Source organism: Hyperolius riggenbachi, chromosome 2 (assembly GCF_040937935.1).
Source record: "Hyperolius riggenbachi isolate aHypRig1 chromosome 2, aHypRig1.pri, whole genome shotgun sequence".
Classification (NCBI taxonomy): Eukaryota; Metazoa; Chordata; class Amphibia; order Anura; family Hyperoliidae; genus Hyperolius; species Hyperolius riggenbachi.
This window is the reverse complement of record NC_090647.1, coordinates 456,121,456-456,138,367: the sequence shown is the minus strand read 5'-3', so window position 1 is coordinate 456,138,367 and position 16,912 is coordinate 456,121,456. Positions and strand designations below refer to the sequence as shown.

Sequence of the window (16,912 nt, the reverse complement as noted above, 5' to 3'; positions counted from 1 at the left end):
CACAGAAGTGTTTAGCTACAACATACACTGGACAAGTGAAGAGCCAGAGAATTTACAGCCAGACCTGGCCACACAACCGCCTCCACAGGAGCGATCAATGGGGAAAGAGAGGCGGAGGAATCTTGTGTCAGCTGACAGGATGTCAGCTGACACGCTTCCTGAGCCTATAAAGGCTCTTCTGAGAGGCGCGCCCCCGCCCAGACAGACTGCCAGCAGCCTCCGTGAGAGGCACATCTACTGAGCAGCTGGGGATGCACCCAGAAGCAGAGTGCCCGGATCTCCGTTGCCATGCGGACGCGACCAGGTTCGTGACAAAGCCTCAATGAAAATTAGAATGAGGAGTCATGAAAGAAAGTGCGGCTCACAGGGCCCTATTATCTACATTATGTCTGTGTTAGACTACATGAGAAGTAGTCCTATGTATAGGGTAGCACTCACTGGCAAACCATCCAGTCAGGAATGGTAGGTGTGCTGGAGAAAAATCCTGGACACCACAGGATTCAGTAGTATCAAAACGTAATAATCCGCACCACCTTCATGCATGTATCTCCATTTATTGGATATATATATATATATACACACAGTGCTGCCCATAATTATTCATACCCCTGGAAATTTTTTACTTAAAGTTACCATATTTTTCGGACTATAAAAGACGCTCCTGACGATAAGACTTATCTAGGTTTAGAGGACAAAAACCAGGGGAAAAGATATATACTAAACCTGGTGCATCCATGGTGAGGGAAGGGGTATCTTGCAGATTATGCCCCCTTTGTACCTCATGCCCCCTTGTACCTCTTGTGTCTCCCTGTGTCCCCCTTGTGTCCGCCTCTGTCCTCATTGTGTCCCCCTCTATGCCCCTTTGTCCTCCGTTTGTCCTCCTCTGCATGGGTACAGTATAGGGAGTCTCCGACATTGCAGCAGGTTGGAGGTTCATATTGGCAGAGGTTCACAAGTCAAAGAAAAAATGAGTCTTATAGTCCAAAAAATACAGTACTTTTATTCAACCAGCAGGTAATTTTTTGACGGGAAATGACATAGGTGTCTCCCAAAAGATTATATATATATATATATATATATATATATATATATATATATATATATATTATATATATATATATATATGCTCACACATGCACTATTATATCAATCACACACATGCATAACCTCATTTACTGTATGCAGACATATTCAGTGAAAGGAATGTGATCTGAGACACGAGGTTGGACTTTATGTATTTTTTAATATAAAAGAGCATAGCCGTGTCACACGGAACAGGCAGACACATGGCTTGTCATGTCACAATGAGTTTACTGCCGCTGAAATTAATTCTGCCTCTCTCCTGTGTCCCTCTCGGGAGGAGCTGTCACCAGCCCACAGTGTTCTGAAGACTCTGTTCATCTTTTGCAAGGCATAAAACAAGAATGTAGTTGCTATCTTTATAAATTGCAAGGCTTGAAAGTCTGGATGACTGGGAGTGTGACCCTTCTCAGGCATTACTGTGCATCTGCTGCTTGTTGTTTATTCACTTTCTTACTTCAATCAGTGTAACACCCGCCCTGCATTCAATGCTTCCCTGGATAGAGGCTGGAGGCTCGGCAACTGCTGGGCCCCTTCCAAGGAACATTAAAGCCTGGGATCCCATCACATAAACATTACAGAGCTCCTTGCTGTGGGTCTCCACGCGGGAGGCAATTGGTTCTCACAGGAGGGGATGCTGCTCTCAGTGTCAGTAGTGGGGGTTTGGTGGATACTGACTCCTCATCGCCCAGGCAACAGCAGGAGGAAGAAGCAAACAGCTCACATGAGCCCTTATTAAGCTTGGCTTTTAATTAGTAGCAAACATTATACGAGAGAGAAGCGGAGGGGGCCGGCTCGCCTTGGCCACCATCTATAAACTGTAATAGTGTAAACTGCGTTAAAGTAATTGAGCAAAGTGCTCTGGGCCTTGTTACGTTAAAGGGTTAATAAGAGAAGATCTCTGGTCTAAAGGGCTATGAAGCTGCAAATGGAGTGATACTTTCCACTTCTGACGTAACGCAGTGTTTCATTTTCTCTCTTCGCACCTGCTTCGCTAGATGTGGTAAATTACTTTAGAATCTGCTATCATCAATAGACAAGCAGTGCTTGCAGTCTTCAGGGTAACAGTCTGCAGGCTGGTCATTTAGTGGAGGTGCTCCGATTCTCTTCCTGACATGGGCACTCTGATGACTTCACACACTTAGCTGTTGCTGGGCTCTTTCTGGGATGAGAAGGCTGAAATGAAACAAAGAAAGTTACAACTTTAACCTGGTCAAAAAAACTGCCAACCAAACCAATATTTTGCATAATTTCAATACTGTATATACTCGCATATAAGCTGAGGTACCCACTCCCCCCCCCCCTCCCCCCAAAAAAACAGGAAAAGTGATTGACTCACGTATAAACCCCCTCCCCAATATAGCCCCCTCCACAGTAGCCAGATGTTCCCCTAGTACAAGTTATCCCCTCTCCCCATAGCCAGATGTGCCCCAGGATCATACAGCGGTGTCTCAAGAAGCCTCTAGGTGGCATCATAGATATAAGACACAGCGATTGCCACACAGGAAGAATCCCCGATCCTTGCAACGCAGACACGTTGCTTGCACGCTCCACTCCACAAGCTAGGGGACACAGGTAATCTTGAGCAGCACATTCTGCACACCATGTTGCAGGGGATGAGGGACACGGACACAGCAGGGAGTCAGCTGGTAAGAGCAGGATCACTAGAGCACAATCCTTACTTTCCTCTGCCATTAACAAAACCTGCTCCACTACCTGTTTTGCTCCACTGACTCACATATAAGGCAAGGGAGGTAACTTTTCAGCACATTTTTTATGCTGAAAAATTAGGCTTATATGCAAGTAAATACAGTATACAGGGGGTGGACAAATATATTGAAACACCTGCCTTAATGTTTGTTTGCTAGAGTAGAGTTTTAGGTGGCGCTGTCTTTGTTGCGTGATAAAAATACCTATATTATATAAGCTCATCTACACAAATTGTCGGGCTCCCGTATCCAAGGTAGCAGAAGGGTTTGGTGTATAACAAAGCCAAGTATCCAAGATTATGACTGCATGGTTCTTATGGATCAGCTGCCATTGCAAAACTCATCAGTGATACACATGATACTGAGAGGAGACAGTGGTGCCGAAGCCATCACATCTGGGCAATGGAGCAAGGGAAAAAGGTGATTCAGTCAGATGATTTAAGCTTTACACGGTGTCTGACTTCTGGCTGAATTTGCATCTGGCAATGGCAATATCAGGCTTACGACCCAAATTGACCCAAATTGTTTGCCACAAAGAGTGAACCATGGCAAGGTATCAGTCATGGTATGAGCAGCCATATCAAAGTGCAGGAGCTATTATTATTTTGGAAGGTCATGTCAATGGCAATGAGTACGTGAATATTTTGAGTGACCAGTCCATGCCGCAGTGCAAAGTTTGTTTCTTGATGGTAATGCTGTTTATCAAGATGCCAAAGCTGACACAGCTTGCATTATTCAGGACTAGTTTACTAAGCACCAAGATGAAGTTTCATATCTGCCATTGCATTCACAAGGTTGAGAATATTGGACTTTTAAAAGATCAGTCAGGAAACTTAATTGTGGAAGACCAACAAAAGCTAAATGCATGCTCTGCTTCTGTCTTCACCAAGGTGATGTACCTGTCCCATGATACAGCCCTGGGTTGTTCCCAATCTACCTCTTTCAATGTGAATTGCCTAACACAGGAGAGTGTGAAGGCACGCTTAGATATAATCAAGATAAGGCACCTGGCCCAGATAGCATCCATCCCTGAGTATTAAGGGAGCTGAGTTCAGTTATCGATAGGCCACTTTACCTTGTTTTCTATGAATCACTTTCAATCGGGTCAGTTCCATATGACTGGCATAAAACTGATGTTTTTTCCTTATTTAAGAATGATAAAAGATCAAAACCGGGAAACTTCAGACTTGTAATGTATGGTGGGTGCGGGGGATGTATAGTGTGAGCTGTGCCAACAGGTAGTGAGTGATGTACGGTGGGTGCAGGGTATGTGTAGTGTGAGCGCTGCCATAGGTAGTGAGGGATGTTTGGTGGGTGCAGGGATTTGCAGATTTGCAGTGTCGGTAGCAAGGGATGAATGTTGGTTTCAGGGATGTGCAGTGTGAGTGGTGCCCACATGTAAAGTGGGTGTGGGGGATGTATAGTGTGAGTGATGCCCACATGTAGTGATGTATAGTGGGTGCGTGGAATGTGTAGTGTATGTGGTGCCACAGGTGAGGGGGATGAGTAGTGTGATGGAGTCTATAGTGAATCCAACAGGCTGTATACAGGCCCACATCTACTGATTTTTCATTTTTTGTCTTTAAACATTTCCCATTTGAGGCTTATATTTCAGGATGTAGAAAGACCTTTTGGTAAACCATGATAAACACTGCCTATTATACCAAGTAAGGGGTTAATAGAGACAGACAACTTTGATGTCAGGACATTGCTGCTAAATACGTGACCTTTGCGCACACGCAGCCTCTGCAGGCACAGCTAGCTCGCTTTGTAGCATAATGAATGAGCGTAGGAAACAAGACTAACTCCCGCCTGCCACTTAAAAAACAGCTAAGGTAGGAAAAAAAATGTGCTCTGCAGACTGCGAGTTTATTATGTCTCCTAAATGATTTCGCTCTCTTCATCGTCGGTTACATAACAGTATGGAAAGTGTACAATTACCGCCACAAGCTAGTGCCTAGATTACAGGAGGAGATGGCAGCACCGCGGCGCTTAAAACATGGAACTGTCAAGTGCAGAAATTGCAGCATAAATAAATAACCATGTGAGAATGGCAGCATAAACTATGGCTAATGTCACCATAAACTGATAAGATTTCCTATATTTACAAATAAAGGTAACAATGAAGACTGAGTGATAAAAGGAAGAGAATACATCTGCAGTGATGCAGTTTTATTGATTTCTCTATGTACTAATGATACCAGGAATGTCGTCTCTCTGGCTCCTGGAAGGAACCACACTGAAGGCATTACACCTGGGCTGCTCTCATAAGGAAATGAGACATACAGAGAGTGAAATGACCTGCAGCAACCAATCAGTGATCATCTGTAATTGTTCTGATAGCTGGAATGGAGACGTATGACTGGATATTTTAGTCTACCTAAAACTAACTGACAGCAGACCAAGGCAAGATGGCAAAACTAAAACCAAGTAAAGAACAGAATTTGACCTTGCAAGTAGCAAAACAAAGATTTTCCAAGTCTTACACTTAGGCATGGGTCACACTTGCCAAAATCGTGACCATTTTCCTGCAGCGGTTAACTCTTCCCAATGCAGAACCAAAGTGCAGTGGAAGTAATGTGTGTTTCCTGCTGCAGGGAAAAAATACCGGCAGTGCTCCTTTTTTTTGTACAACGCGTGCAATTGCCGACACTCAGCTGCTGTCAGCTAGTTGTCGGGCAGATGTCCTCAGACACTGCTGTGTGATCCCTTCCCATCTGCCTTCACTTTGGAAAACAGTAAAGGCATTGTCTATAGACAAATATGTATATGTGCCCTGGATGAGCCTTGTTTGTTAGGGTCATGGATCGAACCATACAATGGATCTGATACCAGTTGGTATAGACGTGATCTAGGAAGCCTAATTGTCTAAAGCCTGGTACACATGTACAAGAAATGTCGTCTGGCAGGGATCGAGATTTGATCTTGCGGGCAACAGTTCAGGGCCTATCGTAGTTTTGTAAAGACACAGAGCCACAAAGGTCAGCACACATTTTGCAATAAACAATCCCAAATTTATTCAGCAAACTGCAAATACTGACAATTGTTTTGTGACCTCACAGGGTCCCCTTCTGAACAGGAAGTGAGAGAAATTCTCCCACATGGGGATACAGGACAGCAATAAAAGAAGTCTAAGCACATTTTTTTTTCTTCCGTTTTTTGGCTTGAGCCATAAGACCAAAAGGAGTAATACAAGTGATCACATAATTCACTTAATGCCAATCAGATTTTAAATCAGATTAGCAATTGGAGCCTCATGAGAACACAGCAGTATAAATCCATCCCATGCAATTTAAGTTAATGGTCAATTTCTGGAGAAGCAACAGATTTCAAGAGGATAGGAAAACGACTACATATGTCTGAGGCTGTCATTACAATCACAATTAGTGTGTTGCAGCCTTTAGGCTTTAAATATTGTTATTGCTGTGACTGCCATATGCTGGGCTGCTGCGTCTTTCAGTTCTGCTTTAAAATGGACGAATTTGCAATAAACAGAGGAGATCTGCAATATTGTACATCTCTGTGCCTGCATCCCACTGATATGACAATTGAAATTAGACACTTCGGTTTATTACCCTGTACGGCACCCTCCATTTCTAAAGGCTCTGAGGTGTGTATATGTATATATATATATATATATATATATATATATATATATATATATATATATAATCAAAGGATTATTAGGAAGACCATACTAATACGGTGTTTGACCCCCTTTCACCTTCAGAACTGCCTTAATTCTACATGGCATTGATTCAACAAGGTGCTAAAAGCATTCTTTAGAAATGTTGGCCCATATTGATCGGATAGCATCTTGCAGTTGATGGAGATTTGTGGGATGCACATCAAGGGCACAAAGCTCCCGGTCCATCCCAAAGATGCTCTATTGGGTTGAGATCTTGTGACTGTGGGGGCGATTTTAGTACAGTGAACTCATTGTCATGTTCAAGAAACCAATTTGAAATGATTCGAGCTTTGTGACATGGTGCATTATCCTGCTGGAAGTAGCCATCAGAGGAGGGTTACATGGTGACCATGAAGGGATGGACATGGTCAGAAACAATGCTCAGGTAGCCCATGGCATTTATCGATGCCCAATTGGCACTACGGTGCCTAAAGAGTGCCAAGAAAACATCCCCCACACCATTACACCACCACCACCACCAGCCTGCACAGTGGTAAACGAGGCATGATGGATCCATGTTCTCATTCTGTTTAAGCCAAATTCTGACTCTATCGAGACTCATCTGACCAGGCAACATTTTTTCAGTCTTCAATCTTTTTCCTATTTGTAGTGGAGATGAGTGGCACCCGATGGGGTCTTCTGCTGTTGTAGCCCCTCCGTCTCAAGGTTGTGCATGTTGTGGCTTCACAAGTGCTTTGCTGCATACCTTGGTTGTAACGAGTGGTTATTTCAGTCAACGTTGCTCTTCTATATATCAGTCGGCCCATTCTCCTCTGACCTCTAGCATCAACAAGGCATTTTCACCCACAGGACTGCCGCATACTGGATGTTTTTCCCTTTTCACACCATTCTTTGTAAACCCTAGAAATGGTTGTGCGTGAAAATCCCAGTAACTGAGCAGATTGTGAAAAACTTGGACCGGCCCGTCTGGCACCAACAACCATGCCACGTTCAAAATAGCTTAAATCCCCCTTTTCCCCATTCTGACATTCAGTTTGGAGTTCAGGAGATTGTCTTGACCAGGACCACACCCCTAAATGCATTGAAGCAACTGCCATGTGATTGGTTGATTAGATAATTGCATTAATGAGAAATTGAACAGGTGCTCCTAATAATCCTTTAGGTGAGTGTATATATACTGTGTGTGTGTGTGTGTGTATGTATGTAATCCAGAAAGTATTCACAGCACATCGCTTTTTCCACATTTTGTTATGTTACAGCCTTATTCCAAAATGGATCAATCTTTTGGATCATTTGGATCATTTTTTTTTCATCAGAATTCTACACACAACACCCCATAATGACAACATGTAAAAAGTTTTGTTGAAGTTTTGTTAAATGTATTAAAAATAAAATAGCTAAGAAATCACATGTACATAAGTATGCACAGCCTTTGCACAATACTTTGTTGATGCACCTTTGGCAGCAATAACAGCCTGAAGTCTTTTTGAATATGATGCCACAAGCTTGGCACACACGTCCTTAGGCAGTTTCACCCATTCCTCTTTGCAGCACCTCTGAAGCTCCATCAGGTTGGATGGGAAGCATCGATGCCATTTAAGATTTGACTTTAGCCAAAAGTCTAATTTTTCAAGGAGTGATGGGAATCGGAGGGAATGAGGAGAGAAACAGACCACGCACAGAGGTATGTGGATCCAGCATGAACATCGCTCTGTTATTACCTCAGGTAGCTTGACCTTGGATCAGGTGTGCTTTAAAGTGACACAAACGCGGAAAACAAATTATGATATAATGAATTGGTTGTGTAGTACTGATAATATTTGCAGTTTACACACTATGCTCAGCGTTCTAAATGGTTTCACAGAGCAGGCTAATGACCTTTTGAACTTTCCTCTGCAGAAAAAACAAAGTACAGTGACAGACAGTTGAGATGATACGTTTCAGAAGACAGAGCTCTAAGTCTGAGAGCACAGTGAAGCTCTTTTGCATAGATAAAAACTGGAGTTTCTTAACTCTTCCTGTACTGGAAACAATATTATACTCATATTACTGCTACTAATGTTGTATTTCTTAGCTGTACTATACTTCGCTGTACTTTACTGACGTGCGATGATATGGGCGCATCTTGTTTACTTTGGGATATACACGCCTTTTGCCTGACGTGCGATGTTATGGGCGCGTCTTCGCTCGGCCGGGTTGATGCGGGACTTTGTACACCCCCCTTGGCTTGTGGACGACGTGTATTCACGCCTCCTAGCCTCTGATGGGTCAGCATTTATGCTGATGTCATCGTGGAAGCTGACACTTGTTTCTCATTGGAGGGCTCTTCGGAGTTTTGTTTACTTTTATACGGAATGTGGTTTAACAGCGATCTGTGACCCATGCAGTGTATCGAGCAGTGTGAGTATGTTTATACATAACTTCTAAATAAAGGGGTGGGTTCTTATATTCTATAATATCTACAGTGGGTTGCAAAAGTATTCGGCCCCCTTGAAGTTTTCCACATTTTGTCACATTACTGCCACAAACATGCATTAATTTTATTGGAATTCCATGTGAAAGACCAATACAAAGTGGTGTACATGTGAGAAGTGGATCGAAAATCATACATCATTCCAAACATTTTTTACAAATAAATAACTGCAAAGTGGGGTGTGCGTAATTATTCAGCCCCCTGAGTCAATACTTTGTAGAACCACCTTTTGCTGCAATTACAGCTGCCAGTCTTTTAGGGTATGTCTCTACCAGCTTTGCACATCTAGAGACTGAAATCCTTGCCCATTCTTCTTTGCAAAACAGCTCCAGCTCAGTCAGATTAGATGGACAGCGTTTGTGAACAGCAGTTTTCAGATCCTGCCACAGATTCTCGATTGGATTTAGATCTGGACTTTGACTGGGCCATTCTAACACATAGATATGTTTTGTTTTAAACCATTCCATTGTTGCCCTGGCTTTATGTTTAGGGTCATTGTCCTGCTGGAAGGTGAACCTCCGCCCCAGTCTCAAGTCTTTTGCAGTCTCCAAGAGGTTTTCTTCCAAGTTTGCCCTGTATTTGGCTCCATCCATCTTCCCATCAACTCTGACCAGCTTCCCTGTCCCTGCTGAAGAGATGCATCCCCCGAGCATGATGCTGCCACCACCATATTTTACAGTGGGGATGGTGTGTTCAGAGTGATGTGCAGTGTTAGTTTTCTGCCACACATAGCGTTTTGCATTTTGGCCAAAAAGTTCAATTTTGGTCTCATCTGACCAGAGCACCTTCTTCCACATGGTTGCTGTGTCCCCCACATGGCTTGTGGCAAACTGCAAACGGGACTTCTTATGCTTTCTGTTAACAATGCCTTTCTTCTTGCCACTCTTCCATAAAGGCCAACTTTGTACAGTGCATGACTAATAGTTGTCCTATAGACAGAGTCTCCCACCTGAGCTGTAGATCTCTGCAGCTCGTCCAGAGTCACCATGGACCTCTTGACTGCATTTCTGATCAGCGCTCTCCTTGTTCGGCCTGTGAGTTTAGGTGGATGGCCTTGTCTTGGTAGGTTTACAGTTGTGCCATACTCCTTCCATTTCTGAATGATCGCTTGAACAGTGCTCCGTGGGATGTTCAAGGCTTTGGAAATCTTTTTGTAGCCTAAGCCTGCTTTAAATTTCACAATAACTTGATCTCTGACCTGTCTTGTGTGTTCTTTGGACTTCACGGTGTTGTTGCTCCCAATATTCTCTTAGACAACCCCTGAGGCAGCTGTATTTGTACTGACATTAGATTACACACAGGTGCACTCTATTTAGTCATTAGCACTCATCAGGCAATGTCTATAGGCAACTGACTGTATGATTTTCGTTCCACTTCTCATGTGTACACCACTTTGTATTGGTCTTTCATGTGGAATTTCAATAAAATTGATTCATGTTTGTGGCAGTAATGTGACAAAATGTGGAAAACTTCAAGGGGGCCGAATACTTTTGCAACCCACTGTATAATTATGATACTTGAACATCTTTTTCATGTGGATTTCATTGACCAATAGAAACGCTGGAGGTGTGTTTTGTTATTTAAATGAACAGTTCCCCATCAGGTCCTCTAATTTGTATATGGCCTATGATTGGTTACAAGTGTATATATATTTGTGGTTGTTTGTATATCACTTCAGAACTGGGCAACGTGACGATGGGCAGGAGCCCGAAACAGTGGACTGTCTTGCCTAACAGTTCTTTTTAATTTTGTATGTTTTTTACCTAATAAATGAAGATATATCCTTGAAGGTGGTGCGGATCAATACGTTCTTTCAGCATCAAATGTCCTGTGGTGTCCGGGATACTTTTTCTGCACACCTTATCATCCAGTGTGGATGAATAGCCAGAGAGCGCGACTTCAACCAAAGAGCAAGTACTGAAGATTGACACTAAGAAGAGTGCACCATGGCGGAGGGCGAACGAAATGGAGATAATGCATTCTCCTATACACACGAGCAGATAAATTCCAAACTGGCAAAAGCAGAGGGTGGTTCGACTTATATGAACAAAGTGGATCCAACGCTCATTAACCTCCTGAGCGGTATGGACGAGCTCAGCTCGTCCATCACCGCCGGAGGCTGCCGCTCAGGCCCTGCTGGGCCGATTTTCTTCAAATAAAAAGCAGCACACGCAGCCGGCACTTTGCCAGCCGCGTGTGCTGCCTGATCGCCGCCGCTCTGCGGCAATCCGCCGCGAGCAGCGGCGAAAGAAGGTCCCCCCAGCCGCCTGAGCCCAGCGTAGCCGGAACAAAAAGTTCCGGCCAGCGCTAAGGGCTGGATCGGAGGCGGCTGACGTCAGGACGTCGGCTGACGTCCATGACGTCACTCCGCTCGTCGCTATGGCGACGATCTAAGCAAAACAAGGAAGGCCGCTCATTGCGGCCTTCCTTGTTTATTCTGGGCGCCGGAGGCGATCGGAAGAACGCCTCCGGAGCGCCCTCTAGTGGGCTTTCATGCAGCCAACTTTCAGTTGGCTGCATGAAATAGTTTTTTTTTAATTAAAAAAAAACCCTCCCGCAGCCTCCCTGGCGATCTCAATAGAACGCCGGGGAGGTTAAAGGAAAACTTAAGTCAAAAATAAAAAATGACATTTACTCACCCGGGGCATCCCTCAGCCCCCCGAAGCTGGATGGTGCCCTCGCAGCCCCGCTCCGATCGTCCTGTCCCCGCCGGCGGCTACTTCTGGGTTCGGCGACAGCCGCCGACAGGCTGGGAACGCGGCTGATTTTCCGCGTTCCCAGCCGCTATATCACCCTCTATGCTGCTATAGCGTATATATATATATATATACGCTATAGCAGCATAGAGGGTGATATAGCGGCTGGGAACGCGGTAAATCAGCCGCGTTCCCAGCCAGTCGGCGGCTGTCGCCGAACCCGGAAGTAGCCGCCGGCGGGGACAGGACGATCGGAGCGGGGCTGCGAGGGCACCATCCAGCTTCGGGGGGCTGAGGGATGCCCCGGGTGAGTAAATGTCATTTTTTATTTTTGACTTAAGTTTTCCTTTAAGGTACACTGCAAATCCGTTTTGCGATTCCGATTTTCCCTGAATGCAATCGACAGAAAAACGGATAAAAAAACGCAGCACGCAGTAACGTTTAAAATTCGGAATCAGAAGTAAAAACCGATTAAAAAACGGAATCGGAATCGCATGCAGTGTGCAAGAGGCATAAACGTGATCTTTAGACAACTAGGAGGACGTGGATAATATTGGATCTGCATGCAAAAACACTGGCCATGTACCATAGAGCAGGTGTTATCCCACGCTCCTGCAGATCTCATGTGGCCCCACACAGTTATCTCTAGTTATCTGGCTTGCAGTCACTGCCATGTATGCCCTTTTCTTATTTCTCTCTGCTTAAAACACAATTGTTAAGCTTGGAGGTGTAATCTCCACAGTCAGCATACAACACATAAGCTGACGTGAAGGAGGTACACACACCAGCACAAGGGATCAGGATATCCCCAGTTTAGTGGAGGAGAGGACTGACTCCAATAGGAGATTGTGGTGCACAGAGCCGGTGCAGATCCGAACAGCCACAAACAACACTTTCGTAATAACGTCTCAGCGCAAAGTAGCGCTGAGCGCATAAACCAGGACTGAGGAGATCAGGACAGGTAGACAGAATGAACGCTTGCTTAACTAGCCACTACTTAGTGACAGCAAGCGTCCACACTAAAACAGACTGGAATGAGGTAGCCAATGCGTTTGCAGCAATGGCGTGCCTCACAAAGACAGGACAGGATAGTCAGGAAATAGCAGGATCAAGATAGATGAACGTAACACAGATAAATATACAATAAGAATGATTTCCTAGCGTATTACAATTACAGCTATCAATGAAACTATTTGTAACGTCTGACTAACATATGTATATATCGGCAATGAACCGATATATGACATAAGCAGGAACTCTGACTAAGACTGGAGTAATACAGGGAACAGGACTCAGAAGGATTCGCTATCTCTTCGCAGAGATGAACGCAATCCACAAACAGGACCAGGAACAGGATAACTAGCTCAGCGTGCTGGAACGCTGACTAACGGAACACAGGATATAAACAGTTCGTGTACGTATATATCAGCGACACTGATGTATCAACGTAACACGAATACAAGGAAAATAATAAACGTGCAAGTATGCGTATATATTGGCGATGAACCAATATATGACACAAGACAAGCAAAGTAACAACTTCTAGAACAAGAGCAGAACTAGGAGGACTCGCTGACCCCTTCGCAGGAGTCAGCGCAGTCCACACGGACCAGGAACGAGGTGGGGCACGAGCAGAGTAACAGACTGAATCTGAGACTATGGTAGCCCATCAAGCATTGCAGGAAGCAGTTCTTTATACTGAGGTCATCCAATGGGAGCAGACCTGCAGATTCCCACACAAGTGAATGGTAATTAATCATAGGCTGGCAGCAGGAAAAGGCAGACAATGATATGCAGCCTGCAGGAAAGGGATTGCCCCTCCATAGCAGCAGACAATGTTTGTTTACACAAAAGCATATTAAACTGTCATTAACTTCAGAGCGACTGCAGATGGAATCAGCAACTAGTTTAAGTGCAAACCAAACTATGCAAGAAAATGTATGTAATGACATCAGAACTGCTTGGGTTACAATACCACTGCAGCCAGCAGTAAACGCTGCAGACATGATCATAACATTACCCCCCCCCCTTAAAAGCGGATACCAGACGCTTTTCAAAACTGAAATTCCCAACAAAACAATCTGACTGATAATTCATGATGACCGGGACAGCCCGGCAAGACCAAATTCCAGAATCAGTCCCCACAAGACTGGACCCATCAGAACCAGAACCTACAGAACCATGCCCGTCAGCACTACAAGCCTCAGTGTGATACCCATCAGAACCACGACTTCCAGAAAAAAGCCCCCAGAAACTCTCTGAGCGATACCCACCGCCTTCCCGGGACTGTCCAATAACGCCAAAGCCTTTGCAATGCCCACCGGAACTGTCCCTACCAACACAAAACCCACCGTTGAACCAGTCCAAGGTACCAGGACAAGTTTCCTCAGAGATCTCCCAGAACACTTGGAAGCTCCAAAGAGATCCCCACAGGTCAGAACGCCCCTTAGGCTCACATGGAGAACCATCAAGAACCCCCATGGAACCCAGGGCAACTCTAGAGTCAGGGTCACAAGGACAAACATCAAGATCAGGGTTTTTAGGGACCAGAACCATCTCCGGGCATGCAGGCCAACCGGCAACATCAGAACATGTCTCCACTAGGGAAGCGTGTGAGCACGCCAACACAGACACACTTGGGCACTCTGGCATACGAAGCACATCTGGGCACACCGGCACAAGAGAGACTTCTGGGCATGTCAAGGAACTGCGAACCTCAAAGTCAGTCAAGGTAGGACCGAAACCAGGACTGGGCAAAAAAAAATCATCATGACTAGACTTCACAGTTACTGGATTCTCACTAAAAAATGCAGGATCAGACTTAGATGTCTCTGATTCCAGCAAGGTTATTAACAAATCATGTTCAGGGGCATTTACAAGACAGGACAAATCTTCTGATGTATGCACCGAACTAGACAGGGTTCCCATAACTTCTTCTGGACTAGACAGAGACTCATCAAATACACTGGATTGGAGCTCATGAAGGGCTGCAAAACAAGTCAGTAGTGCAGCAATCCCCACTGAACTAGGCAAAACTGAGTAACTCACTGGACAGAAAGGGGACTCTGGAACTTCTGCCACACCGGCCAGAGAACCAGAATTTTCCAGGATACAGGGCTGGGTTTCAGAAACACTCATTAACCCGGACTGAAATTCTGAGATTTCTATTATTTTTTCCAGCGAGTCAGAATTATCCATGTTACAGGGCAAGACTTTTGAAACATTCAGAGGACAGGGCTGGAGTTCCTCGGCTGTTACAACACTGGAGAGGGACTCAACAACATTGGTTAAATCAGACTGTGTACAGGGCAAGGTATCTAACACACTTGCTGACGAGGACAATATTTCAATGGCTTCTGCTTCGCTGGGCAGAAATTCATCAAGTTTTATTAGAGCAGACTGTAATTCCAAAACAGCTGCTAGACAAGTGAATATTACTGCAACACCAACTGAGGTAAGCAGTGCCTCAGACTCCTCTGCTAGAGGGTTTGAAGTATCCAAAGTACTGGGTGAAGCATAAGACTCTGCGACCACAGCTTCACTGGACAGGATCACTGAACAGTCCATATTGCAGGGCAAAACCATGGAAGCACCTGCTGGACAGCATAATGATTCTGTGACCTGAGTTTCATTGGAGAGATCTACTGCACAATTCATGGTACAGGGCAAATTTACTGGGACATTTTCTGAACACGGTAATAATTCTGCGATTTCAGATTCACATAGCAGACGCTCTGAGTTATTCACGAAGCTAGAGTGAGGTGTAGAAACAGGAAGATCAAAACACAATGTTTGTGCATCTAAATCACCATTCAATTGTGAAATTGGAAAATTCAGATGCTGGGGTTCTGAGGTTTCTGGACAGGATTGCTGGGACTCGGAAACTGATGTAGTGCATCTATTGGCATCTGCTGGATCAGACAGGAGTTGAACTTTATTAACACAGGTAATTTCTGCAGAAGTGTTTGCAGAGACAGGCAAGATTTTTCTGGTGTCTGTTTCACTGAACAAAGACTCATGAGTACTGGCTAGGCTGGACTCAGAAGTCAGCAGGACCTCTGGATTCTCTGCTGAGAAATTTGTGCAGGGCAAAGTTAAGAAAGTATCAGTGGCTTCTGTTTTACTGGGAAGTAACACTGAGTTATCCATGGTACAGGGTGGAGTTACGGGAACATTCACAAGACATGGCAGGGACTCAGTAACTGGAGAAGTGGAACAGTCTCCAATTGACAGTGTGTCTTCCCTGGTATCAACTGATTGAATCGCATAAAAATCGTCCAAAATCATTTTCCACACATCGATCAATGGAGCCACAAGGTCATACCCACACACACCAGTTTTTATTAGGTTATAGGCAGACTTAATGCATGCATTCAATACTAATTCACTTTTTGCACTGTAAAATTGACAAAATGAACTTGAATCATTCTTCCATTCATTGACCAGAGCTTCCATCTCTCCTTTCTCAAATGGAGGATTCCAAGCATACTTAACAGGCAGATCACAGTTTGCAAATGTGGTTTTGGCAGAAACATACATTGGATTATTTAGCAGGCGATTGGCAGATCTCTTATTCCTAAGGATCTCCAATACCTGTAGCAAGTGTTGGACTGTAGTGTATGCAAATTTTTCTTGCTGCACGAATAGATTGATTTGTTCAATACTCTGTAATATATCCTCATAATCATACTCAGATAATTCTTTTAAACAAAAATCTTTATTTTCCCTAGCCAGTGATGAAAGTTCATTAGTAGTTTCATAAGTCCATTTAACTCCCCTGAAAGACAATTGCATTTCATTATCTGTTAATGGCAGAATCTTATTGCAGGTCTGATGCGCAGTCGCTAAAGATAACGATTCTGCAGATTGGACACGTTTCTTAGAACGTTTGCGTTTTGCCTTTGACCTTGCTGTTTTTGGTGATTTATTCAAAGCTGCAGGAAAATTATCAGTAACACTTTCTGCTTGCTGCTCATTCTTGCAAGCAATTGAAGGAGCAGCTGATTGGCCTGCTGCCAGGAGTTCATTAAGAGGAAAAGGCAATGGACCTATGCGCAACCAATTGTGAATTACAAAAGCTATAAATTGCAAAGGACTTTGTCTAAACTGAGTGTGATCTAAGACATCGATTGCCCAATCAAAAAGTTTGCCCTTAAAAAGAGCACAAACGATCCAATCAGACCAGGTAGAAATTGCAGAAGCCCGAAAGTCGGGATTGGCCAGAACTTTAACCAATTCTGATATAAATTTGTCTGTAACTTCAGGACCAAGCTTTTCAAATTTTTTAAAGGAGCAGGACCCCTGA

General features: G+C 44.2%; 1 protein-coding gene across 1 annotated transcript in view; it reads right to left on the bottom strand.

Annotated features, from left to right (window-relative positions):
- Positions 1-1,223: 1,223 nt before the first annotated feature.
- DPH1 (diphthamide biosynthesis 1) overlaps positions 1,224-16,912 on the bottom strand; it is a 426,157-nt gene continuing 410,468 nt past the window's right edge. The window contains exon 12 of the mRNA XM_068270081.1: positions 1,224-2,256. Within this exon, the coding sequence (XP_068126182.1) occupies positions 2,161-2,256 (96 nt within the window). The 3' untranslated portion in view covers positions 1,224-2,160. The remainder of the gene's footprint in view (positions 2,257-16,912) is intronic.